Genomic DNA, 25,745 nt, shown 5'->3' on the forward strand with positions numbered 1-25,745 from the left:
AACCAGCTTCTTAATGTGAATAGTATATTAACGGTTTGCTCGTCACATAAAAAAAAGTACATATATATTATAGAAGGAGAGGGAAAAATTGTGCTCCATAATTACATCATTATGTGCAAAAAAAACTATACACGGTCTGAAAATTAGAAGATAATTTCTGATGTGATGCAGACATATCAAGACAGCAGTAAGCAGAGAGTCTCAGCTTTGCCAGTGTGACTTCAATTAAGAAGCAGATACAACCTATGCAGAGCTTCATTTGGGCCTTTTGAAAATAATCAGAAGTTTAACTCGGCTGTCTTAATATGAATAAGAGTTATAAGAAAGAACCTTGGGGCTGGGGTTATAGCCAGCTCAATTACAAAGTGCTTACCTACCATGAGTGAGGCCCTGAGTTCAATCTCCAGCACGGGGTGGGGTGGGGGGAAGCTTCGAGTTTTTCTTACTAATAGCTAATCCTAATTAACCCAGTAGAAAATTGAACTCTGGAGTTGTAAAGAAGGCTGATAACAAGCAGGCCACAAATCCAAAAATGCTTACATTTATGTCTCAAACCCCTCATTGACTAGCGTGTGACCTCACACTTGATCCTGCAACAGCCTTGGTTTCTTCATCTATAAGGATGAGACCTTAGATTATACAACACATGGGAAATGAATATAAAGTGATCAACAAAATGTCTCACCTTTAGTTTGTGCTCAGTAAAGTATAGCTATCCTTATTAAGATAACGATCATCATCGCTATCAGTGATTCTAAACATCATCCTGGCTGTGTATTAACTCAATAATGTCCCCAAGTCATCATTGCACTCTCAGAGTATGGAAGGTTTTTACTATTGTTGTTTTTATTTATTTTTTTAAGTTTTATTTTTTTAATCTTTTTTCTTTTTGGTGGTACTTGGGTTCCTGTAAGCCCTTTCACCTCCGGGCTACACTCCCAGACCTATTTTATACTTTTTTTTTAATTTTTGGAAACAGGGTCTCTTAAGCCAGTGCGTCTGGCTTCGAACGTGCACAATCCTCCTGTCTCCGCCTCCCAAGCACGGGGAGTACAAGCGTGCGCCACCACGCCCGGCTTATTGTTGTTGTTTTTAATGTGTATGTATGTTTGATGCTGGAACCAGGGCCACTGAGCTACATTCTGCAGCCCTATTTTATTTTGAGAGAGGATCTTTTGCTAAATTGCCTAGGCTGGCCTTGAATTTAACAATCCTACTCCCTCAAACTCCCAGGTGGCCGGGATTACAGGTGTGTGCCACTTGCTCAGAAAAACTTCTTTTTAAAGATTTATCTGGAATGAATAATTAATGCAAACTATGTCCATCTTCTATGGACACAGATCTTGAATTGCATAGAAAACCACAAAGCTCCTAAGCAAGACAATGGCAGGGTCATTTCAAGGCTCGGCATGATGGGCAAGGAGATCATCTAAGGGGAATCTCTAAGAAAAATAGAAATAGTAGAGCAGCACAAACTAGGCTAATATGAACAAGGGGAGATTTTTTAAACCAAGTTTTTGTATTATTTACATTTAAATGCGGCAATTTTTAATTTTTATTTTCTCTTGTTTAAAATTCACAGCTTCATGCTCTTTTGTATCCCAGGTATATCTAAATCTACACATAGTCATTTTCATTCTAATTCCTATATCTCAAAGTTGTTTAATAAAAAAGAATAAATTAGAGATTATTTTGAAAGGTATTATTCATATTTCTACCTCTCTAAAGAGTCTATTTGTGTCCATTGTCTTCATTTATTCATATGTGACTATCACAAAAAATGTTCAAATAATTTTTTTTACTTATCTTCATGTAAAGTTCTTCTGAACATTTTAATAGAACTATGAATATAATTACTTTGTAGTTATTTTTAAAGAATTGCATGTTATTTTGTTACTTTTGTTATTCTGCTAACAGTCTGAATAAATCATTCTACTAATATTAGAGAGAGTAAAATTATTTTCAGTTTTGTTAGAACTTGCTATTTTATATATGAATATATTCACACACACACACACACACACACATATAGTTATAATCAGTAACTTTACACATCTATATTCTTGCTTTTGTGTAATTTTCTTCCCAAGATGAATTCATTGGCCTTAAATTGTCAGGTGAAAATACATGAGCATATTTATGGCTATTCTGTACACCATGTTACCTTCTAAGCAAGTTGTATCAGCTTACTCTAACTATCACAATTTCAAATTCTTCACTAAATTTTAAGATATGAGCTGAAAAGGCATTATGTTAGTCCAGATTACTGATTTTAGAGATGGAACAATTAAACCCCAGGGAGATTATGAGACTTGTTAAAAGTTACGATTAGTGGCAGAATCAGATCACACCTCGGTTCTTCCAACTACTTCTCTTACTATGTCACGTTATCCTTGCTTCTCCCTGGGCTCAGGATGCTTTCCTTGGGTGGAATTCCAGCCACAAACCAGAAAAGGAAAAAAAATGGAGGAAGGCAAATAAAAGGGAAATATGTAGGAGTATAGACCAGGGAAGAAAAGAAAAGGAAAGAAAAAAACAGTAAGAAGCATTACTGAAGAACATTCTAAAGTTCATTCACAAAAGATAATTTTTGTTCCAGAAAGCGTGTTGACCTAGTTGTAGACATCAAGCCTGGTGACAACAACTGATCTTATGATTCGGGAGCCACAGCAGTACAGAATTTAAATCTTCATGTTAAGAGATCATAGGAGCCGGGCGTGGCGGCCACGCTTGTAATCCGTGCGCTTGGGAGGCGGAGACAGGAGGATCGCGCAGGTTCGAAGCCAGCCACGCTGGCCTAAGAGACCCTGTTTCCAAATAAAAATATAAAATATAAGTTTCTGGGAGTGTAGCCCAGAGGTAGAAGGGTTTCCAGGAACCACAGTACCACCAAAAAAATAAAATAAGAGAGAGAGAGAGAGAGAGAGAGAGAGAGAGAGAGAGAGAGAGATATCATAGGAGACCTAGGATTCACAACTCCCAGTGAGCCCACCTTGCTAGCACTAGTAATTAGTGTAATACTTTATTTTCCAAAATACTTGATAGCTTCACTCCTGAAGCTAGAGTTATGTTGGGGCAAGCATCATTTCTTTTTTCACTTTACAGAAGAAACAAGGGGTTTTAGAGAGCAAAGCATAAATACACCTGAATGTAAATCAAATTAAGGATAACTGGCAAAGCCGAGACTGAAAATTCAATCTTGGCTTCTATCTAAATGCTCTCTTTATTGATGTGACTTTTACATTTTAATGAATAAAGTGAAATTACTAATAAAAGGCAATAATTATTGAACTGGTAGCTTTCAAATTTTGTTTTCTATGCTTTCTCTTTTGTAAACTGATTTAGAAAGTCTAAATACCGTAAGACGAGTTTCTAGTTTTGCTTCAGGCAAATCGATTCACCCTTCTGAAATTATTCTGAAATGAGAAAATTTAGGAGAGCTCCCTAATGCTAGTATTCTGGTACATGCACCTTTTACAGAAATACTGGATGCCACCATTTTCATAAATAAAAGTAAATTTAAAGCTTTTTTATTTTTAAAAATTTTTTAATTTTATTTTTTTAGTGGTACTGGGATTCCTGGAACCCCTTCTACCTCTGGGCTACACTCCCAGACCTATTTTATACTTTTTATTTGGAAACAGGGTTCCAGTTGGATTCAGAGAGCCCAAGGGACTGGGCAAGGACTAGCTGGGGACTTTTTAACTTCAAGATTTCACCCAGGAGTTAGTGAAGTAGTTAGTTGCAAGTCTGCCACAATAGATGGCAAATAGCACATTTTAAAAATACAATAAAATATGCCGGGCGTGGTGGCGCACACTTGTAATCCCCGCGCTTGGGAGGCGGAGACAGGAGGATCGCGCTGGTTCAGAGCCAGCCTCGCTGGCTTAAGAGACCCTGTGTCCACATAAAAAAAGTAAAAAATAGGTCTGGGAGTGTAGCCTGTGAGAGTGTATCCTGGAGGTAGAAGGGCTTCCAGGAACCTCCAGTACCACCAAAAAAAAAAAAAAAAAAAAAAAAAAACAATAAAATATATTACAGTAGGTTTTCAGAGAATACAGCAAGTTGGCAAGGTTGGGCTAGGTACTGAGATGCTGCTCTCAGCCTCAGAGCTGAGACTCCACAAACTGTACTTTTGTTGGCTTTAAGGAGTGGAGACCTTGCCAAACCTGTCCTCTCCAAAGCCCTAGAGCGAGGCTTGGGAAGCTGCAAAAAGAAGATGAAACTTGTTCCTTCCGGTTTTGCTTCCAGTTCTTGTCTTCATCCTCCAAGTAATGCATCTCTACACCACAGCAGCAGCTGGTTCCAGTAGTAGCAGCTGGATCCAGTTTGCAGTTTCTCCACATTCCCAGAGACAGTGCTCTGGGAACATATCCCAAAAAGGATAATGATGGTCAGCATTGCCTACTTGGAAGTCTTATGAGGCCCCATGGAAGAAAGCTTTGATCTTCGAGGCTCTGGTAACTCCAGCCTCGTCCCACCATGACTCCTCCATAACACCTCCGTGTAGCACTAATAGAGAGGACCAGTCCTTAAAATGCTGGCTCCTCATCCACAAGGAAAAGGAGCTTAAACCAGAGTATAAATTAATAATATCACTCAGATGATATTATTACTAGGCTGATTACATTAGCTGGCTAGTCTTCACAGGTTGACTTTCTCGAAAAGAAGCAGTGAGTTGATTTAGATTGGGGCGCAAACTTCTTGTCTCACTGCACACTGGGAACCAATACTCAGCCATTCAATTATCAGCTTTAAGAGGTCCCCCAGGTAGATTATTGTGTGTGTGTGTGTGTGTGTGTGGTAATTGGATGGAACCCAGGGGCTTTCTAACTCCAGGCTATACTCCCAGACCTATTTTATATTTTATTTGGAAGCAGGGTCTCACTAAGCTGCTGAGAGCCTCACTAAGTAACTGAGGCTGGCTTTGAACCTGCGCAACCCTCCTGTCTCAGCCTCCCAAGTGCTGGGATTACAAGCGTGCACCACCACGTGAGCTTAGATTTTTTTTTTATATCACAGTAACTCCTACAATATCTCCTGTGCTTTGTCTCTTAATGGGCCCCAACTGATACACAAGTATAGTTATTTTTCTTTTAATTATATCCATGCATTTGTGCCAAACGGATTTTGATACAAAATGTACCACATAGTCAAAAAGTTGTAAATGAATTAGCCTAACATGTACATTATAAGAAAAAATTTTCACCTAAATCCTGGCAGCACATACATTTGTGACACCATATTTAAAAGAAAAAATTCAAAAAAATTGGAAGAATTCCACTTAATAGAAATTCCTGCCTACATATGAGAAAAAAAGAAAAAAAAAAAAAGGAAAATGAAGCGAGAGACAGTGTACTCTAATTTTTAAGGCTGGATATATAGTATTCTGTCAGGATATAGGAAAAGGTGTTAATTTGTCTGAGCATGTTGTACACTAGGACTTCTGAGCATCTCCAATCGTTCTGGACCTTCTTTTACAAGAAGCCTCGTCTCTGCCCATCATATTTATGAGCGGAGCCACTTGGGTACAGTGATAACAGGAGCATACTATATTGAGTCAGGCTTACTTTCAACTATTTAAGTATTTCCTACTAATGTAGAAAAACTTTATTTAATAGTTTACTTACATATCTGTAAAGTAAATGCTATATATAATATATTTCTCTACTCTTATTTTTTGGTACTGGGGGTTCAACTCTGGGGCATTCTACCTGAGACATACACATTTATCCATATTTATTCTTATTTTGTAGCAAGGTCTTGCTAAATTGCTGAGGATGTCCTCAAATCTGTGATCTTCCTCTCTCAGCTTCCAAGTACTGTACACTACTGTGCCTGGCTCACACCCCTATTCTTTTAAATTCTTATTTAGTCCAACTTAGAAGCTGAGTCTTAGCAGGTTTGAAAACTTATATACATGTTTATACTTCTATTTAAAATGAAAATAAAATGTAGTCAAGCATCAATAATAATTTCTCTAGCTAATGTGACTAGCAATTGAGTTTCTTTATGTATATTCTTATTAAAGTACCACCTTAAAGTGAAAAAAGAAAAACTGAAGCATGCATGTGGTTGGGAATTTTTCCAACATTCCAGGTAAAATAAATATAATTCATATAAAAAGAATCCATATTTTTTTATACTGGCAAAATAAACTAGACTACTTTGAATCTACTTTGAGTTAGTTATAGCCCCCCACCTCTTAAAATTGTTCCATTATTTTGGCACCAGGAAAATTTTCCTTCTATACTTTTTGGAACAATCTAAACACAAAGATAAATTTATGCTGTATTGGTTGAAAATTCATTTTATTTTTAAATATATTATGAAAAATTTTAATAACTTCATTTTGATTGTGTATCCACACATTTTTTTTCTCTTCGTTTAGTTGGGTAAAAATGTAAATTCCAAGAAAGTTGATAAAAATATTTTAAAATATTTATTCAAGTTGTGGTGGCACACACTTGTAATCTCAGTACTTAGGAGGCTGAGATAGGCGGATCACGGTTTGTGACCAGCCTCAGTTACTTAGTGAGGCCCTCTGCAAATTAGTGAGAACCTGTTTCAAAACAGAGAATACAAAATAGGGCTGGGGTGTAGCTGGGAGGTAGAATGCCCTTGGGATCAATTCCTAGTAACATAAAATTTAAAAAATGAAAATCTATTCAAGTATTTAAAGTTATTTTTACTGGAATAATGACTTGGTTAGGTTACCTTTGTTAGCTAACCACATTTGAAAATCACTTGGAAATCATGCTGGTTAGGGCAGGTTGGTAACATAGAGAAAGCACCTGAGTAAGAGATAGCAGCATACATTTCACTTGAAGCTCAGCTTTTAATGAACTAGCTATGTGACCTTCCCTGTGCCCCCTACCCTCTCTTCAGCTGTGAAATGAGAGGATTTGACAAGATGGTCTACGAAGTCCTCCATGGATATTTTGTTCTCATGGTTCCTATGCACACATTTGGGTCTCACATTTTGGCTAATACTAAACCACAGAGCTCATCCAAAACTGGATACAGCTTAGATAATATTAAATAAAGAAATTCCCAGTACAAATGAATTCAACAAGAACAATGTCTAGTTCTTTTGCCTTTTAAGGTATTTATTATAACCAGAAGCATTTGAAAGTGTTATACAGTCAATATCATTTAAAGAAAAGCAATTTCCAAGTGTTCTATTCACAAGCCTTTTAAAAATACTTTTATTGGTGCACTGTGATTCGACATCATACCAAGGAATAGAGCAATGGGTAAACACATGCACACAACACTTGGAGCTTTCCCTCCAGTCCTTCCCCTTCCCTCCTCTTCTTACATGTCTTTGAGATTGGCATTGGTAATTTAACACATGTGTATTGCATTATTTCAACTGTTACTTTTTATATGTCTCTATTCCCTCCATCACCCAGTTGGGGTCTCTACTCCTCTATTTGAACTTATCCAGCTGGGCATGGTGGGGCACGCTTATATTCCCAGCATTTGGGAGGCTGAGACAGGAGGATCGCAGTTTGCAGACAGCCTCAGCTACTTAGTGAGGCCCTTTGCAACTCAGTGAGACCCTGTTTCAAAATAAAGAATAAAAAAATAGGGCTAGGCACATAGCTCGGAGCCCCTGGGTTCCCTCCTCAGTGTCACAAAACAAACAAAGTTATCCTTGTTTCTCAGTTTCTATTTGTCTTCCACATATAAGAGAAAACATGCCAGTATTCACTTCTTGAAACTGGTTAATCTCGGTTAGCAGCATCTTACTGCCTGGTACAGCCAACAGAGGACTGGTAGACAAAAGCTATTCTTGTTCCATTCACTTTGTTTAGGCACAGAGTGAGCCAGAACTAAGTGTCCAAGGGCTTCCTGTTCTGATTACAGAGAGCCAAGCATGCGGCATGACAACTAAAGGAAGCCATATCCAGCAGACCTGGGGGAAAGGGCTCTCACCATCTGCCCTTCCTCAATATCAAAACCTAACTCAGAAGCAGCTGTGACTTCCAAACCTTGACCTTAGGTATCAACTCCACATTCCCATGAAGCACAGCTCCTGTGTCTGCTAAAATTCCAGCCAAACCAACTTTCTCACCCAAGGTAGTAAAGCTGTAAGCATAAATGCCCTACAGTGATTCTATTTTTTCTAGATAAATAAGCTAGAAAATAAGAATAGTAAGGTTCCCAAATAAGCAATTTCTACCATGTTTCTCAGTCGAGAATTTCTTCAAACATACAGAATGAAATTCAGACATTTAAATCTATACAAATGGCCTCTGGGCCATTAAGTGCAGTTACCAAAGGAAATACAAGAAGTAAAAGGAATGTTTCCTCTAGGAGACCACAATAACAGGAAACAACCACTATTTAAAATAGAATTCGCCACAGGCAGACAACATCTGATAACTCAAACTTTAAAAATAAAGAGCCTGGTCTGGTGGCGCATGCTTGTAATCCCAGCACTTGGGAGGCTGAGACAAGAGGATCACAGTTTGCTGCCAGCCTCAGATACTTAGTGAGGCCCTCTGCAACTTAGACCCTGTTACAAAATATAAGATAAAAAAATAGGGCTGGAAATGTAGCTCAGAGGTAGAATGCCCTTGTGTTCCATTCCCAGTATGGCCAAAAAAAAAAAAAACCTTTAAAAATAAAACATATTTGAAATTTTCATGTCAGTATTTATTTTTGTATGACCAAAATATCTTTATTTTTCTGTTTTTTAAATATACTTTTATTGATGCACTGTAGTCTCACATCATACTGTGGTTCATAGAGATAGTGACATACATGCACATAGCACTTGGTGGGCTCCTCCCACTCCCTTCCCCGTGAAGTATACTGAGACGGGCACTGGTATTCTCATATGTGTACCTAACATCACTGGAAGTAGCTTCTTTGTTAATTCTCCCTCCCCTACCCCTGGACAACGTCCCTGGCTCCACTGAGGTCTCTCCTCTATTATCTAAAGTCCCTTTTGTATCCCGATTACTCCCTAGCTTCCATGTATGAGAGAAAATATATGACCCTTCACTTACTGTGACTGGCTAATCTCACTTAATATAATGTTCTCTAGGTCTTTTCATTTTCCTGAAAATGACATAATTTTGTTCTTATTGCTGAGTAGAATTCCATTGTGTGTATATCCCATAATTTTATAATTCATGAATCTGTTGGTGGACATCTGGGTTGGTTCCATAATTTGGCTACTCTGAATTCTGCTGCTATAAATGAGGATATGCATGCATCACTACAATATCCTGATTTCAGTCCCTTTGGAAAGATACCCAGGAGTGGTACAGCTGGATCATGCGGTGGATCCATTCCCAGTTTTCTGAGAAATCTTCACACTTGGTCTCCATAGCTGCTGTGCTGATTTGCAATCTCACCAACTGTGTACAAGAGTTCCTATTTCCCCATGTCCTAGCCAGCATTTATTGTTGCTTGACTTCTTCATCATATCAATATTTATAAGATTTACTAGTAAGGCAGGCCACTTGGTACATACCTTATTTAAAAATATTTTTGAACAAAGATAACACAGATACTATCTTGTCTCTTTAAAGGTATTTTAAAAGTACTTTTTAAACATTTGAAAATGATTTCCCCTTGTATATCATCATTATTGTTTATATATGTATGACTATGAGAACATATATTAACATATGTTGTTAATATATGTACAACTATATTGAAAACAATATATGTGTGTACATACATATTATTAATATATGTACGATTCATACATTTTCATGAGTCTTGATTTTAAGGGGCCTAATTTGTTAGTAGTACCAGTAAGCACTGAAATACCCAGAAAAACTATGGCAGCAACAAAGCTTTATTTTTGCAGATTAAGGGGCCCTAATTCAAGCAGGATTTAGCAAAGCAGAGGCAAAGAAAACACAACTATGAAAAGAACTGAATTTTCTACCAATAACTTGCCCTGCTAATTACTGTGTAAGACACTAACATAGCTATTTCTACTGGTGAAGAGTAGGGTGACTGCATACAGGCGAGATGTGGAATGTGGAAACTTCATTTCTTTCATAGCATCAGTGGGATTTTATAAAGTTCCTGATGGAAGATGGCGACCGAGAAAAGCGGGGCTTAAGAGTCCCGCTAACAACCAATCTCCATTACCACAAAAAGAGCGCCTTTCATAGCCAGAAAACACCATCACCAGAAAAACAAAAAAAACACCAGGCTCCAGAGAGAAAGCGGACTGAGAACAGAGCTCAGGGCCACAGAGGAGACACACGCGCCCGAGGACGCGGCAGCAGCGCCATACTGCCGGCGGCAGCGGCAAACTCAGCGGACGGCTACAGCAAGCCGAGATGAGCCGATGCAAAACAGCCAGGCGGGATCTTTCGGCACAGACAGCATTTAAAGCTCCCAGTGGCTGAGCTCAGCACACGCTGCAGGGATTCAGAGTGGAAATCAAAACCAGAGAAGAAAAAATACGCCAGCCTCATGGCCGAGGGCGTGGCAGAGGCGCCATATTGCCACCGGCGGCGGCAGCAGCAGTGAATTCACCGAGTCCAGTACAGCTACATCTACGTACTCAAGAACAGTGAGTCAAATTGCGGGCCACAGAGGAGAAATCCCAGTATTGTGCCTCCTGGGACTTGACCCAGTGAGGGAGTGGTGGTGGCAGAGATATCACACCATAGGAGAGCGTGCAACCTGGCACCCCCCATAGTTTAAAGCAGCCTCTATCGACACCCTGGGTCGGAGACTCTGTGATACAACCCAGTAAAGGAGTAGTAGGGTCTGAGATAATACAGACTCGAGATCCAGAGCACCTTAAGTGAAGCCATATTGACCCAAGGGAAGAACCCAGAGAAGGCACAAACCTCCGAAATCATGGGAAAGAGGAATAACACTGAAGTAATGAATGTGCACAACCCCACAACATCAGAACCTGATAAAACAGAAAATCAGAGATTTCTAGAAGATCAAATCAGGAAAATAACTGTAGAAATAATAGAGGTGCTTCGAAAAGAACTCAGAGAGAGCCAAAAAGAGATAAAGGATGCAATTAATGAGGTAAAGGCCTCAATTCAAAGCACAAACAACCGATTAGACCACATGGAGAACAGAATCTCGCTCTTAGAAGATGAGCAATCCAAAAATGAATGCATAGTTTCTAATCTAGAAAAAGATATCCAACAGCAGGAATCAGACATTGAAGAAATATGGGCCCATCTTAAGAGAGCTAACCTAAGAATAATTGGAATAGAGGAGGGAAAAGAAAGTGATACCAAAGGGATCAACAATCTCTTCAAGGAAGTAATAGCAGAAAATTTTCCAAATATAGAGCAAGAGGTTGATACACAGATCCAGGACACTTATAGAACTCCCTTTAGACAGGATCCGAGAAGAGGATCCCCACGCCATATAATTGTCAAAATGACCAATGTGGAAGCCAAGCAGAGAATCTTAAAGGCAACAAAAACAAAGGGCCAAGTGACATTCAGAGGCAAACCAATTAGAATCACTCCAGACTTCCCAAACCAAGTCATGAGAGCCAGAAGGGCTTGGAGTAACATATTCCAAACTCTGAAAGAAAACAACTTCCAGCCAAAAATTTCCTATCCAGCAAAACTTTCTATCAAATTAGATGGAGAAATAAGAAGCTTCCATGACAAACAGAAACTGAAGGAATTTATGTCTTCAAAACCAGCGCTAGAGAAAATACTCAAAGAGATTAACTACAAAGAAGAAATAGGTAACACTCACCAGAACCAGAGAAACAAGAGTTTCCATCCAACAGACAACTAAGATTGGTTATCTGTGGAGATTCATTATTTATGTTAGTCTTTTACCTATCTCTAAATTGTATTGTTTGCCTTTATTGTTGTTAATTTTTAGGATTTCTAGTTGGAATATTAATATACCTTCAGATATAGCATTTGGAAATATTTTATCCAATTCTATTAGTAACTTTTAACTCTGTTTACATTGTCTTTGGATATACAATATTTTTTTATTTTTTAGGGAGTTTGTATACTCTTCTGTTGCCTGTGCCATTGAAATCATATCCAAGAAATCACTGCCAATTTCAATGTTGTGAGGTTTTATGACCCAGATTTTCTCCTAAAAGTTTATAGTCTTAAGATTTATATTTAGGTCTTTTATCTAGTTTGAGTTAATACTTGTATGTGGGATTAGGTAAGGGTCCAATTTTATTCTTTTCCATGTAATTATTATTTTTCAACAATATTTAGTTAAAAGATTATTATTTCCACCACCAAATCTTTGTGGAAACCTTGTCAAAAATAACCTGACAATATAGGGAAGAAGTTAGCTCTAGGCTTGTATTTAACTCCAATGGTCTATATATCTGCCTTTAGAACAGTACTACACTGTTTCAATTACTGTAGCTTTATATGGTTTGAAATCAGAAAATATACATCTTCTAGCTTTGTTTTTGCTTCGAGATTGTTTTGGGTATCTAGAGTCCATATTCCATATCAGGATAGATTTTTTTCTGAAAAATAAATATATGATAGTTTCACCTAAAAAAAAAGAAAAAATATTCTCTGGTAAGAAAGAAAGCAAAAAGAAATATTGAAATGTTATCTTTAAATCATCAAACGCTTGGTATCAGACAAATGAAACTTATGTGAGATTATCATTTTTAATTTTGGATAAATTGCTATAATACTAGATGTCAACCACTAAGCCAAGCATGGGAGGGAGGGATGGGGAGAGAATGGGGTGGGGATCGGGTGGGGGCTGACTGGGCGATGTGTGCATGTATGTCTACAAAAGTTTGTATCCCACTATGATGTATGAATACAGTGCACCAATAAAATAAAATTAAAAAAAAAAAAGTTCCTGATGCATATGGGACTTAGCAACATCTTTAAGTGGAGAAACAAATGTGTTTTTTAAAGTATTTTAGATAGATACTGAAAAGTCATTTATTATAAGGAATGCAAAAAAATTTTTGTAAGTCAAATCAAAATAGCTCTTAGGAAGCCTGCTATATTTAAAATACAGTCACATATTTTTAAAAATTAGATGTCTTGGAGACTTCCAGGAAGATGGTGACCGAGAAAAGCGGGGCTTAAGAGCCCCGCTAACAACTAATCTCCATTACCACAAAATCAGCGCCTTTCATAGCCAGAAAACACCATCACCAGAGAAACAAAAAAATCACCAGGCTCCAGAGAGAAAGCAGACTGAGAACAGAGCTCAGAGCCACAGAGGAGATACACCGGCCTCACGCCCGAGGCTGCGGCAGCAGCGCCATACTGCCGGCGGCAGTGGCGACTTCACCGGACTGCTACAGCAAGCCAAGGTGAGCCACTGCAGAACAGCCAGGCGGGATTTCTCGCCACAGGTAAAATCTAAAGCTCCCAGTGGCTGAGCTCAGCACACGCTGCAGGGATTCAGAGTGGAAATCAAAACCAAGAAGAAATACGCCATCCTCACGGCCGAGGGCGTGGCAGCAGCGCCATATTGCCACCGGCGGCAGAAGCAGAGAATTCACCGAATCCAGTACAGCTACATCTGCGTACTCAAGAACAGTGAGTCAAATTGCGGGCCACAGAGGAGAAATCCCAGTACTGTACTCCCTGGGACTTGACCCAGTGGGGGAGGGGCGGTGGCAGAGATATCACACCATAGGAGAACGTGCAACCTGGCACCCCCCACAGTCTAAAGCAGCCTCTATCGACTCTCTGGGTCGGAGACTCTGTGATAAAACCCAGTAAAGGAGTAGTGGGGTCTGAGATACTACTGACTCGAGATCCAGAACACCTTAAGTGAAGTCATAGTGACCCAAGGGAAGAACCCAGAGAAGGCACAAACTTCCGAAATCATGGGAAAGAGGAATAACACTGGAGCAATGAATGCCCACAACCCCACAACATCAGAACCTGATAAAACAGAAATTCAGAGATTTTTAGAATATCAAATCAGGAAAATCACTGTAGAAATAATAGAGGTGCTTCGAAAAGAACTCAGAGAGAGCCAAAAAGAGATAAAGGATGCAATTAATGAAGTAAAGGCCTCAATTCAAAGCACAAACAACCGATTAGACCACATGGAGAACAGAATCTCGCTCTTAGAAGATGATCATTCCAAAAATGAACTCATAGTTTTTAATCTAGGAAAAAATATCCGACAGCAGGAATCTGATATTGAAGAAATATGGGCCAATTTTAAGAGAGCTAACCTAAGAATAATTGGAATAGAGGAGGGAAAAGAAAGTGAAACCAAAGGGATCAACAATCCCTTCAAGGAAGTAATAGCAGTAATTTTCCAAACATAGAGCAAGAGGTTGATACACAGGTCCAGGACACTTATAGAACTCCCTTTAGACAGGATCGGAGAAGAGGATCCCCACGCCACATAATTGTCAAAATGACCAATGTGGAAGCCAAGCAGAGAATCTTAAAGGCAACAAAAACAAAGGGCCAAGTGACATTCAGAGGCAAACCAATTAGAATCACTCCAGACTTCCCAAATCAAGTCATGAGAGCCAGAAGGGCTTGGAGTAACATATTCCAAACTCTGAAAGAAAACAACTTCCAGCCAAAAATTTCCTACCCAGCAAAACTTTCTATCAAATTAGATGGAAAAATAAGAAGCTTCCATGACAAACAGAAACTGAAGGAATTTATGTCTTCAAAACCAGCACTAGAGAAAATACTCAAAGAGATTAACTACAAAGAAGAAATAGGTAACACACACCAGAACCAGAGAAACAAGAGTTTCCATCCAACAGACAACTATTGTTATCTGTGGAGATTCATTATTTATGTTAGTCTTTTACCTATCTCTAAATGGTATTATTTGCTTTTATCGTTAATTTTTAGGATTTCTAGTTGGAATATTAATATACCTTCAGATATAGCATTTGGAAATATTTTATCCCATTCTATTAGTAACTGTTAACTCTGTTTACATTGTCTTTGGATATACAATATTTTTTTATTTTTTAGGGAGTTTGTATACTCTTCTGTTGCCTGTGCCATTGAAATCATATCCAAGAAATCACTGCCAATTTCAATGTTGTGAGGTTTTATGACCCAGATTTTCTCCTAAAAGTTTATAGTCTTAAGATTTATATTTAGGTCTTTTATCTATTTTGAGTTAATATTTGTATATGGGATTAGGTAAGGGTCCAACTTTATTCTTTTCCATGTAATTATTATGTTTCAACAGTATTTAGTTAAAAGATTATTATTTCCACCACCAAATGTTCGTGGAAACCTTGTCAAAAATAACTTGACAATATAGGAAAGAATTTAGTTCTAGTCTTTTATTTAACTCCAATGGTTTATATATCTGCCTTTAGAATAGTACTACACTGTTTCAATTACTGTAGCTTTATATGGTTTGAAATCAGAAAATATATATCTTCTAGCTTTGTTCTTTTTCAAGATCGTTTTGGGTATCTAGAGTCCATTTTCCATATTAGGATAGATTTTGTTTTTCTGAAAAATAAATATATAAATATATGATAGTTTCACCTAAAAAAATAGAAAAAAAATATTCTCTGTTAAGAAAGAAAGTAAAAAGAAATATTGAAATGTTATCTTTAAGTCATCAAAAGCTTGGTATCAGACAAATGAAACTGTTATGTGAGATTATCATTTTTAATTTTGGATACTAGATGTCAACCACTAAGCCAAGCAAGGGAGGGAGGGATGGGGAGAGAATGGGGTGGGGATCAGGTGGGGGCTGACTGGACGATGTGTGCATGTATGTCTACAAAAGTTTGTATCCCACTATGATGTATTAGTACAGTGTACCAATAAAAAATAAAAAAATTAGATGTCTTATAGCTACATAACTAATTATATAAAGTAATTTGATAGGTCCTACCTTTTTCAGGAAGCGGACTCCATAGGTAAACACATAGAGGTAAAATGAAAATCTCCACCTGTAGAAGATTAAAAAAAATCGATTACATGTGCTTTTTATATTTCATAGCATATCCTGAAACATGGTTGGGAAAGGAGTTTATTTTTGTATTTTAAAACAGAGTTTCACTAAGTTGCTGAAGGCCTTGCTAAGTTCCTGAGACTGGTCTTGGACCTGTGATCGTCTTGTCTCAGCCTCCAAAGTACTGGAATTACAGGCATGTGCTGCCATGCCTGAATATTTTTTTATTTTGAAACAGAGTCTCCCGAAGTTGCTGATGGTCTCACTAAGTTACTGAAGCTGGCCTTGAACCTGTAATCCTCCTATTTCAGCCTCCCAAGTACTAGATTACAGGTGTGCATCACCATGCTCAGCTTTTTCTTAGTATTTTTAAACAAATGTTTATCGATATTATTATGAATGTTGCTAAAGAAAGGCAGATATATACTCTAAAAAATAAAGTTAAAACTATAAAAACGAATCTTATACTATCCTAAATTATAAGTCCAGCTGATAGACTTAACATTTTTAGTGAGAAATAGTTTTCTTTATTTTTAAGTTTTTTTTCTTTTGATGTTAAAGGATTTAAGTACTTTAAATATTGTAAGACATAAGGCATATTTGTCTATTTATTCATTACATAAAACCCTCTTGCCCTAGAACTCAGTTCCCAATTGTATTTCTTGTACTTTCTGAGTTTGAATAGCTGTGCTATTTAAAGCTGGCTGGAAGCCAGACGTGGTGGTACATGCCTATAATTCTAGTGCTTCGGAGGCTGAGACAAGAGGACAGGAGATTTATGGCTAGCCTCAGCAACTTAGTGAGGACCTGCTTCAAAATACAAAATAAAATAGGGCTGGGAGTGTAGCCCAGAAATAGAATCCCCAGAGCCACACACACAAAAAAAGGCTGAATTTCTTCCAATAAATAGCAATTGTGAGGTCATGTTGTTAGTGGAACATTGGGTTATAAGTTGTAAATAAATACGAAGGAGAAAATAACAGTCAATTTCAGTCCATGGGAATGCAACTTGCTTTTTGTGCTTGCAAACCATGTAAAAATTTCAAATAAGGTAATAATAAAAGGCAATTTTAGGAGATTATTCAAATTATATACAAAGATATCTGACAGAAATGACAATTATATGTTAAGAAGAAAGGATAACAGTATCGTGCCTCAAATAGCTGAGTTAGACCCAACTCAGACACCCGTGTCCTTATTCTTTCAGATTCATTTCCAGGCTGACCAACTTTTCACGCACTCTGGACTTCAGTCAGCACTAACTTTTGGAGAAGAGCTTTGGACTTCCAGGATGAAAGCCTTCAACTAATACCTTATAAAATATGAATTCAAGAAGTAACAGTAAAAACTGACAGAAGTTCCAAACAATAATAAAAAGCGATGACTCCAAAAACTCATACAAAAGCCCTCTTATAAATAAAGATGCTTCATTACATTTTATATGCTTATAAAATAGATATAGTTTATATTGAAGTATAACATATAGTTTATATTGAAGTAAAAAAAATTCCTTTTCTCCACGATCAGCTTCACGCGGCAGCTGCAGGTGAGAGCATCTACTTCTTTCTGTTGGGTGAGCTGAATCTAGATCAAACATGACAACTGGGGCTGGCTGGCTTCATGAGCATGTGACTAGAGCATTTACACAGGGCCCCAGGCTTGATTTAAATTCTCTGCTGTCACCCTTTTGATATTGTTAATAACTGCTGAACAGGGACCTCAGTTTTATTTTGCATTGGCCCTGGCATATTATGAAGCTGGTTCTGCTTAACCAGCATAAATTCTTCTAACTTTGTGCAAATCTGTTAATATCCCTTGACCTCATTTCTCTCTATATAATAGGAGAGCACATTTATACTATAGTGATCACGCAAGCATTTAGTGAAGCAGATAATCTCGACTTTCCTCTAATCCCTCCCTCCTTACTGCATTCAACAAGCCTACTTCACAAGGTTTTCTTACTTTTCTGGCCTCTGGGAAGCAACTGAATTTGCAACTACTTTATTAAATAATTTATAAAAGCTGTTTCAGTTCTAAGACTTGTTATAGGCATTGTCAGGCAGCATTTATGTATAATAAAACTTTATAAAAATCATTGGAATTTCTACCTTTACTTATGTTGATTTTATTTCATCACTAAAAGACCTGGTTTTCATAAGACACAGGTTCTATTACAGGAATATTGATGCCTCCATCATTTGAATAACAACTCATGATGAATATTTCCAAGGCAGAATTTATTTTTATGAGATATCTGCAGGAAGCAAGATTTTTAAGTACTTTGCAACATGAAAAAAAAGCCTTATTTGTGGAGTTTCATATAAGTTACAATTTTAAATGCTTGTTGTCAGCCTCTGATATAGGACCTCTTTTAAATAATCTCTAAAAAGGGATTAGGCTGGAGCTGGGGCCAGCGAGGCCGGGATCGGAGCCTGCCATGAGGCAAGGCCGGTGCTGGGGCCTCCAAGGCTCGGATCGGAGACTACCGAGGGGTTAGGCCGGTGCCGGGGCCAGTGAGGCCAGGATCGGAGTCTGCCGTGAGGCAAGGCCGCTACTGAGGCCGGGATCGGAGCCTGCCGAGGGGTTAGGCCAGTGCTGGGGCCAGCGAAGCCAGCATAGGAGTCTGTCGAGGGGTTAGGCCGGTGTCAGAGTCAGTGAGGCTGGGACGAAGACTGCCTTAAGGCTAGGCTGGTGCTGGGGCCAGCGAGACCAGAATTGGGGCCTCCCATGAGGCAAGGCTGCTGCTTGAGCCAGCAAGGTCTGGATCAGTCCACTGGGTAGCCAGGCCACTACTGGGGCAGTCAAGAGTGGGATGGGTACTTGCAAAAACCAGATGCTTCCCCTAATCAGCAATAACTAGGAGGAAAGGGGCAACAGAAGAGGTCGAGCTATAGAAAGGGCCCTATAGTGAAGCAATCAGAAGTGAAGCAATCAGAAGGTAACCAATCAGAGGGTATGGAATAGGGGAGGATGGAGCCTCTTTAAAATGCAGGAGGTACATAAACAAATGTATCAAAGTTAATCAAACAAGCATGGGATCTAGGGAGGGGGAGGGAATGGGATGGGGGCTGGATGAGGGCTAATTGGATGATGTGTGCTTGTATATCCTCTCAAGTCTTGTATTCCAATGTGATATATGATTACAATGCACCAATAAAAATAAATTAAGAAAAAATGGTTTATCTGTAGGAATGCTGTAAGAAGAATTTTCCCTCCAACATGGGAATTTAGTTAGAGAAGCCTTCTCCCTTGTTAGGATTAAGAAAGTAGAATGTAGAATTAAAATATAGAATAAGATAATAGTATATAGAGTTAAGATTAGGATAGAATAATATTAAGAGTGATATTAAGGAATTCAGATAAGTAAGATGCTTGAATGCAGAATGTAGTAACTTGTAAGATTTTAGTTGATTGACAAGTTCCTGTTTTTATTAATAATTTGCTTGCTCTTGGCTTTTGTAAATTGCTTACGCATAGGATCAGAGAATGTCCGAACATAGTTCCTTTTCTTAAAAATGTTAAAAGTAACCTTTCATGTTTGAAATGCTTGAAAAGTGTGTGATGTTTAAAGTGCTTTTGGAATATATATGAATGCTATAGAAAGTTTAAATAGTTTTATAAGTTCCTTTGCTCTGAGAAGCTTGTAACTTCCTCATTTATTAGGAAACATCTGCTAGTCAGAGATAGCTCCTGAAGCATGGGTGCATACCCCGCCTCAGACTCTTGGCGGGCAATGACATAGAAAGGCAGCTCTTTGAATTTATTTGCTGTGAATTAGGTGTGTGTGTGTTTATTTTTAAAATTATTTGCTGTAATTGTTTACCAATTTATTTGATTGGATGTATCCTGTTCTTGGCGGGCTCTGATGTATGTAACCACTCCCTATTCTGGCTATAAATTCAGAGCCCTCAGTGAGCTCGGGGTCGAGCCTTGACCTCACCCCCTCACCTGCTTAAGGGATTGCGGCTTGGCCAGGGCAACTCTCTGGCAGCCTATAACTCCCTGAAGAGTGCTGGGTGGTTAGTGTCTTGGTCTCGACCCCTGGCTTGCCGGGACAGAGCTGCAGCACAATAAACACTGCTTGATTTTACATCTCTTGTGAGTCCTTTGCTATTTGGGTTGGTGGGTGAGTCTCGAACCCTTCATTATCTGGGCATGGGTATGCATGCCTATAATCCTAAAACTTGCAAGGCTGAGATGGGATAATCAAAGGTTTGAGGCCAGCCTCAGCCACTTAGTGAGACTCTCAGCAACTTAGTGAGACCCTGTTTCCAAATAAATAGAAAATAGGTCTGGGAGTATAGCCCAGAGCTAGAAAGCCCCTGAGTTCAACCCCCCCCCCCACGTATCACCAAAAATAAATAAATAAATAAATAAATAAATAAATAAATAAATAAATAGAATGGGTTTGAGCCTATGAACATCAACCTAATATAAAATCAAAGATCTACAAGATGGACTTTTACTAACAGATGGGGACAGACAATAGGACCATAGGAAACCCGTTTTCCTCTGTGTGAGCTGGTCTAGATGGAGAATTCCAAATTCAGGAGTAAATATAATCACTAAATGTCAGCACTGGTCTACTAAGTTGTACTGACTATGGGGAGTAAACAGCATGCTAAAGATTTAACAGAAGAACGGCCTCCTAAAGATGACTTCCTACAGGAATCAGAAGTAATTTTTAGGAAAGTATTTGGCATTGTCAGTATGATACAAGAAGATAGAGTTGGGCATGGTGGTGCACGCTTGTAATCCCCGCACTTGGGAGGCAGAGACAGGAAGCTCCTACAAGTTCGAAGCCTGCTGTGCTGGCTTAAGAGACCCTGTTTCCAAATAAAAAGTATAAAATAGGCCTGGGAGTGTAGCCTGGAGGTAAAAGGGGTTCCAGGAACCCCAGTACCATCAAAAAAAAAGAAGAAGGAGGAGGAGGAGGAGGAGGAGGAGGAGGAGGAGGAGGAGGAGGAGGAGGAGGAGGAAAATAGAAAGTTGTAAATCAATAAAAGACTTCTGGATAAGATAAAAAAGAGGTTATTATAGGTGAAACACAAGCATTACAAGATTCCCCCCAAAAAGTACAGCATTATTATGCACATAGAAACGGAAATGCAGAAGAAACACAGTGGAGATTAACTCACTAATATAGAGGATTAACAGCCTCATAAGGCCAACAGATGGAAAAAGATCCTAGAGCTGGGGGACAAGAAAAAATCAATTGCAACTGTATCTGAGAAAATATAAGTAAAGAATTGAAATAAAAGTAATAATCAAAGATATATTTGAAAAATTTTAAGCTGTAAAAAGGGCAAACTAGACTCCAAATAATATCAATTCCCAGCTACCTTCTGACAATTTTTTTTTTTTTTTGGTGGTACTGGGGTTCCTGGAAACCCTTCTACCTCCGGGCTATACTCCCAGACACCTATTTTTTATATTTTTATTTGGAAACAGGGTCACTTAAGCTAGGGAGGCTGGCTTCAAACCTGCGTAATCCTCCTGTCTCCTCCTCCCAAGTATGGGGATTACAAGCGTGTGCCACCACACACGGCCTGACAAAATTTTTGAATCCTAGGAAAAAAGTTTTAAAAAATCATTCTTCAATATTCAGAAATGCAAATATATGCAAATCAACATACAAATGAAAATGAGTCAGCATCAAACAACAAATGCCATGTTGGTCTTGACTTTCTTCTACACAATAATAAATGCCAGAAAATAGAAGACTGGATCAAAGAAAGCTACTGCTGGCCAAACTACCTTTCATTGGTAATGAAATTTGAAAGATATACTCAGAGGCTCTGAAAATGTAATACTCATTAACCTTTACTAAAACAAAAAATCAGGCCAATTGCAACTCACCAATAAAAGTTAAGAATTCTAAAAATATAATTTTAGAATAAAAAGACTATATCATTAGTAACATGAACAATTTTCTTAAATTCCATTGCGAAATTAAATGATACTGTTATTAAGGAATAATATAAAACACTAATATCAATGGGTCAATAATCAAACTATATTAACAAAAACAGGAAATAAGAAAGAAAAATTTAATGCTGGGAGTGGTGGCACATGCTTGTAATCCCAATATTTGGGAGGCTGAGACAGGAGAATCACAGGTTTACGACCAGCCTCCACTACTTAGTAATGCCTTCTGCAACCTAGCAAGACCCTGTTTCAAAATAAAGAATAAAAACTTGGGCTGGGGGTAAAGCTTGGAGGTAGAATGCCCCTGGGTTCAATCCTCAGTTCTACAAAAAAAAAAAAAAATTCATTCTTAGAGAAAAATTTTGAAAGAAACTGCTGTTTTGACAGCAAGAGAAAAAGAGTTAAGAATTTTTAATAATAATTTAAAGATGACTTCTCGTTAAAAATGGTATACTGAACACACATTTTCTCCTGTACCTTTATGAATGTACCATTGAAACTAGCAGAAGATGGATTCTGTCAAGCACAGCATTAACTCCCAAGGACAGAAATGCAGGATAGCCACCCCATTCTGCAGCCTGGGAAGCAGAGGGGAAGGTTAGCTTAGCAAGCAGAAGCAGCAGGAGCTGAATCCTAAGCTGTCCACAGAGGATGCTCAGAAGGACCACAAAATCCCAGGAAGACTCCGGATGAGGAAGCAACTGTGAAGGACAGAAACCTGACTTGCCACAGAGGCCTAAGGATTAGCCTGTCTAAGGCCACACAGTGTCATTTATCTAAAGGCCTCTTTCAAATGCCTCAGAATTAAAGCACATTTCATTGTCTAGTGGAGTCAGCATGCCCTGCTTCATTTGCTTGGACACAGACACCCTTTATATCCATCAAATCTGGAAACCAGAATAAGAAGCTAGTAAAATCCACCACTGAGCCTGGTTTATCATCCTTATACAACAAGGCTTAATAGGGATCTTTTGTTAAAAATTAAGGCTAGTCAAATATGCCATAAACTCAGGGAATCAGAACATTGAGCTATTTTGTCTTGTGGCCAGGTATCACTCAAATGGTATAGGGCTCCTAAACCATAGAAGAGGCAGAGGCAGTAATAAACAGCCAGAGGGGACCCCTGAGCTCAGCTCAGCTTGCCATTCTAGAAGGCAGGGCAGCATGCAGGAGTCACTGTAGTTACACCAGGGGCCCTTCTCCATCCCACCCACTCATCCACTCATCACTCTTCCTCCTGCAACACTATCCTCTCTCGGGATCAATGTCCAACGCTGTTCCTTCCAGGAAGCTATCTTCTCCGAAGGTTGCAACAGGGAAAGCACTGTAATTCTATTCTATTTATTTTCTTTACTTACTTTGCTCACCTTTGGCTACAGCCACAAACCTCTGGCTTGCTTAGAAGTTTAAACGAGTAAGACTGAGTCTTATTTATCTTTGCACTTCTGACAGCAAATAATACCTTGCAAAGAATAGCTCCTAAATTGACCTCCACGTTTTCATTAAGCATCTGTGTGCTCCCTCCATTTATGTACTTTGAAGTTTACATTAACTGAACTAGTCCTTGATCAAATAACTTAGCAGCTATTTTCAGAAACTACACAAATATGAACAAGAACAAGGGCGGTAAGGCAAATACTGACAATGCAATTTTTAAAATAATCAATAAAATAAGAATTTGGAATTGAAGACAGTCATCTATGGGATGGTCTAAGTAACAAAAAAAAATACTGCTATCTGACACAAACTAGGACATATTATTAGAGCATAAAATACGTGTATGGTTCTTTTTATTCTAAAATTTAATTAATTTTGAGACCTTTCTTATTTCAGCTCTTCATTAACTAAACAAAAATGAACAAATAAAATTAACTTATCTCTTATCAAATACAGAAATAAAAATGAAGTAGAGCTTTTATCCATAGCATGAATTTTCTGTCACAAAATTTAACATTTAATATAAATTGTTCTGTTATATCTTAGAAATTATTACAAACTAAAGTTACAAGTTGATAAATGAGTAGGTTATATTTAGGAATAAGTTATTATAAGTTTTGTTTACAGATATTTTAAAATACATAAATCTATTATTTTACTTCTAAGCACAAAGTAGACAAAGTATCTATTTTTACATTCAAAACTCATACCTGGTGACTTTCATAAAATATAAACAAAGCCACGACATATTTCATTCATATTTTATACTTCTCTAGTCAAATATAACTAGATTTACTTTTTTTTTTTAACTCCAAAAGAGTTTCCACAGTATTTCTGACACAATTACTTCCACAAAGTTCTAATGTGAAACATTAGAGTTTCTAGCTTCAGAGAAATTGTTATCTTGGTGAGGTTATTTTTATTCATAGGAGGTTTTTCTTTAAAGATAGTATTTTTTTTTTACAAAACAATAATGATAGCTGCACTTACTTTGTGCCTTATACCATCATAGGAATCGTAACATTAATAAGTTACTTACCCCTTTATGAGAACCCTATGGGATAGATACTGCTGTCGCTGCCATCATATAGGTAAGAAGATAGAACTTAAGTATCTCACCAAAAGATGCAGTTGACAAGTGGTAGATTTTGGATTCAAACCCAAGCCATTTTGATTCCAGGGACCATATTTCTTCATGCTAAATATTGATGACTTTAACACATAAAATATATCTTTATACTGTGAGTAACATCACAGCTCTTGCTCCCACTGCAACACATAAAAATCAGTGGGACCACTCTGACAGCTGTTCTTTCGGTTTTAGCTCCCTTCCTTGCTAAGGAAGGAGAGTGAAAGAGACTTCTCTGTTGCCTTCTCTTCCTTTCTCAACCTAATGTAAAACACACAAAGGGAAATGGCTTAGCTAGAGTGCTATTCAGAGTTGGTGTGAATGTAGACTGCTTACCCTACCAGAAAATGGCTGACAGAAGGAAAAATTTGGTGTGACTGGAGCTTTACTATAAATTTAGTATATCTCTGTGCACAGAAATTTGAGGTCTCCAATCCTCCATTTTTAAATTCTCTTGAGCAAGGGAATCTGCTAAACACATAGGTAGGACCTTGGGAGTCATTTACCATCCTGTACTACCGATGAGGACATGGATCCAGAGGGCTGTGACTTACCTACATTTATAGGCCATTTGTAAAAAAAAAAAAAAAAAAAAAAAAAGTCTCCCCATTTTCACACTAGGTTTCCCTCATTTACATCTTGAAGTCAAGACTGGAAATTAATTATTTCACCAAAAGTGTCAGAAAAAAGCTCAGCAGATGATCTATATACTGCCTAGTCTGAGAAGTCAATATTACATTTTGGGGGGGGGTACTGGGGGTGGAACCCAGAGGCTTTCTACCATCCGGGCTATACTGCCAGACCTGTTTTATATTTTATTTGGAAACAGGGTCTCACTAAGTTGCTCAGAGCCTCACTAAGCAGCTGAGGCTGGCTTCGAGCCTATGCAATCCTCCTGTCTTCGCCTCCCAAACGTGGGGATTACAAGCATGTGCCACCACGTCCGGCTGCAATATTACATTTACCACTGTAGAGAAATCAAATTTTACAAGTTAAACCAACAATTAAATTTGTTAGAAATCTACTGCTTTTAACCTCTTCTCTATTTGTTTTGTTTTGTATGGGTGGTGGGTTGCATTTCTGATGTGTAGAACAAAACAAGGTCCTTCCATTATTTTGCATTTATGAAGTCCAATAAAGCCAGCAGAGCCCCTGCAGCACACTAACAGCACATATACAGATTTCTGCTTTCTGACCCACAGGCTTTTAGCCAAAAGGTTTCCCTCCAAAGATTAGGGTTTTTGTTTTGTTTTGTTATTATGTGGTACGGGAGACTGAACTCAGGGGTAGTCTACCTCTGAGCTACACCTCAGCCCTATTTTATTTTCTTATTTTGAAACAGGGTATTTCTAAGTTGCAGAGGGCTTAA

General features: G+C 38.2%; 1 protein-coding gene across 2 annotated transcripts in view; it reads right to left on the reverse strand.

Annotated features, from left to right (window-relative positions):
• The window catches only part of CERS6 (ceramide synthase 6), a gene marked incomplete at both ends in the record, with an annotated part of 306,258 nt that overhangs the window by 123,741 nt on the left and 156,772 nt on the right, over positions 1–25,745 (reverse strand). For both annotated transcript variants that reach the window (XM_080719887.1, XM_080719886.1), the window contains one exon: positions 15,823–15,880. In XM_080719887.1, the coding sequence (XP_080576013.1) occupies positions 15,823–15,880 (58 nt within the window). The remainder of the gene's footprint in view (positions 1–15,822; positions 15,881–25,745) is intronic.

This window comes from Muscardinus avellanarius, assembly GCF_963383645.1.
Source record: "Muscardinus avellanarius genome assembly, chromosome: 2".
Taxonomy (NCBI): Eukaryota; Metazoa; Chordata; class Mammalia; order Rodentia; family Gliridae; genus Muscardinus; species Muscardinus avellanarius.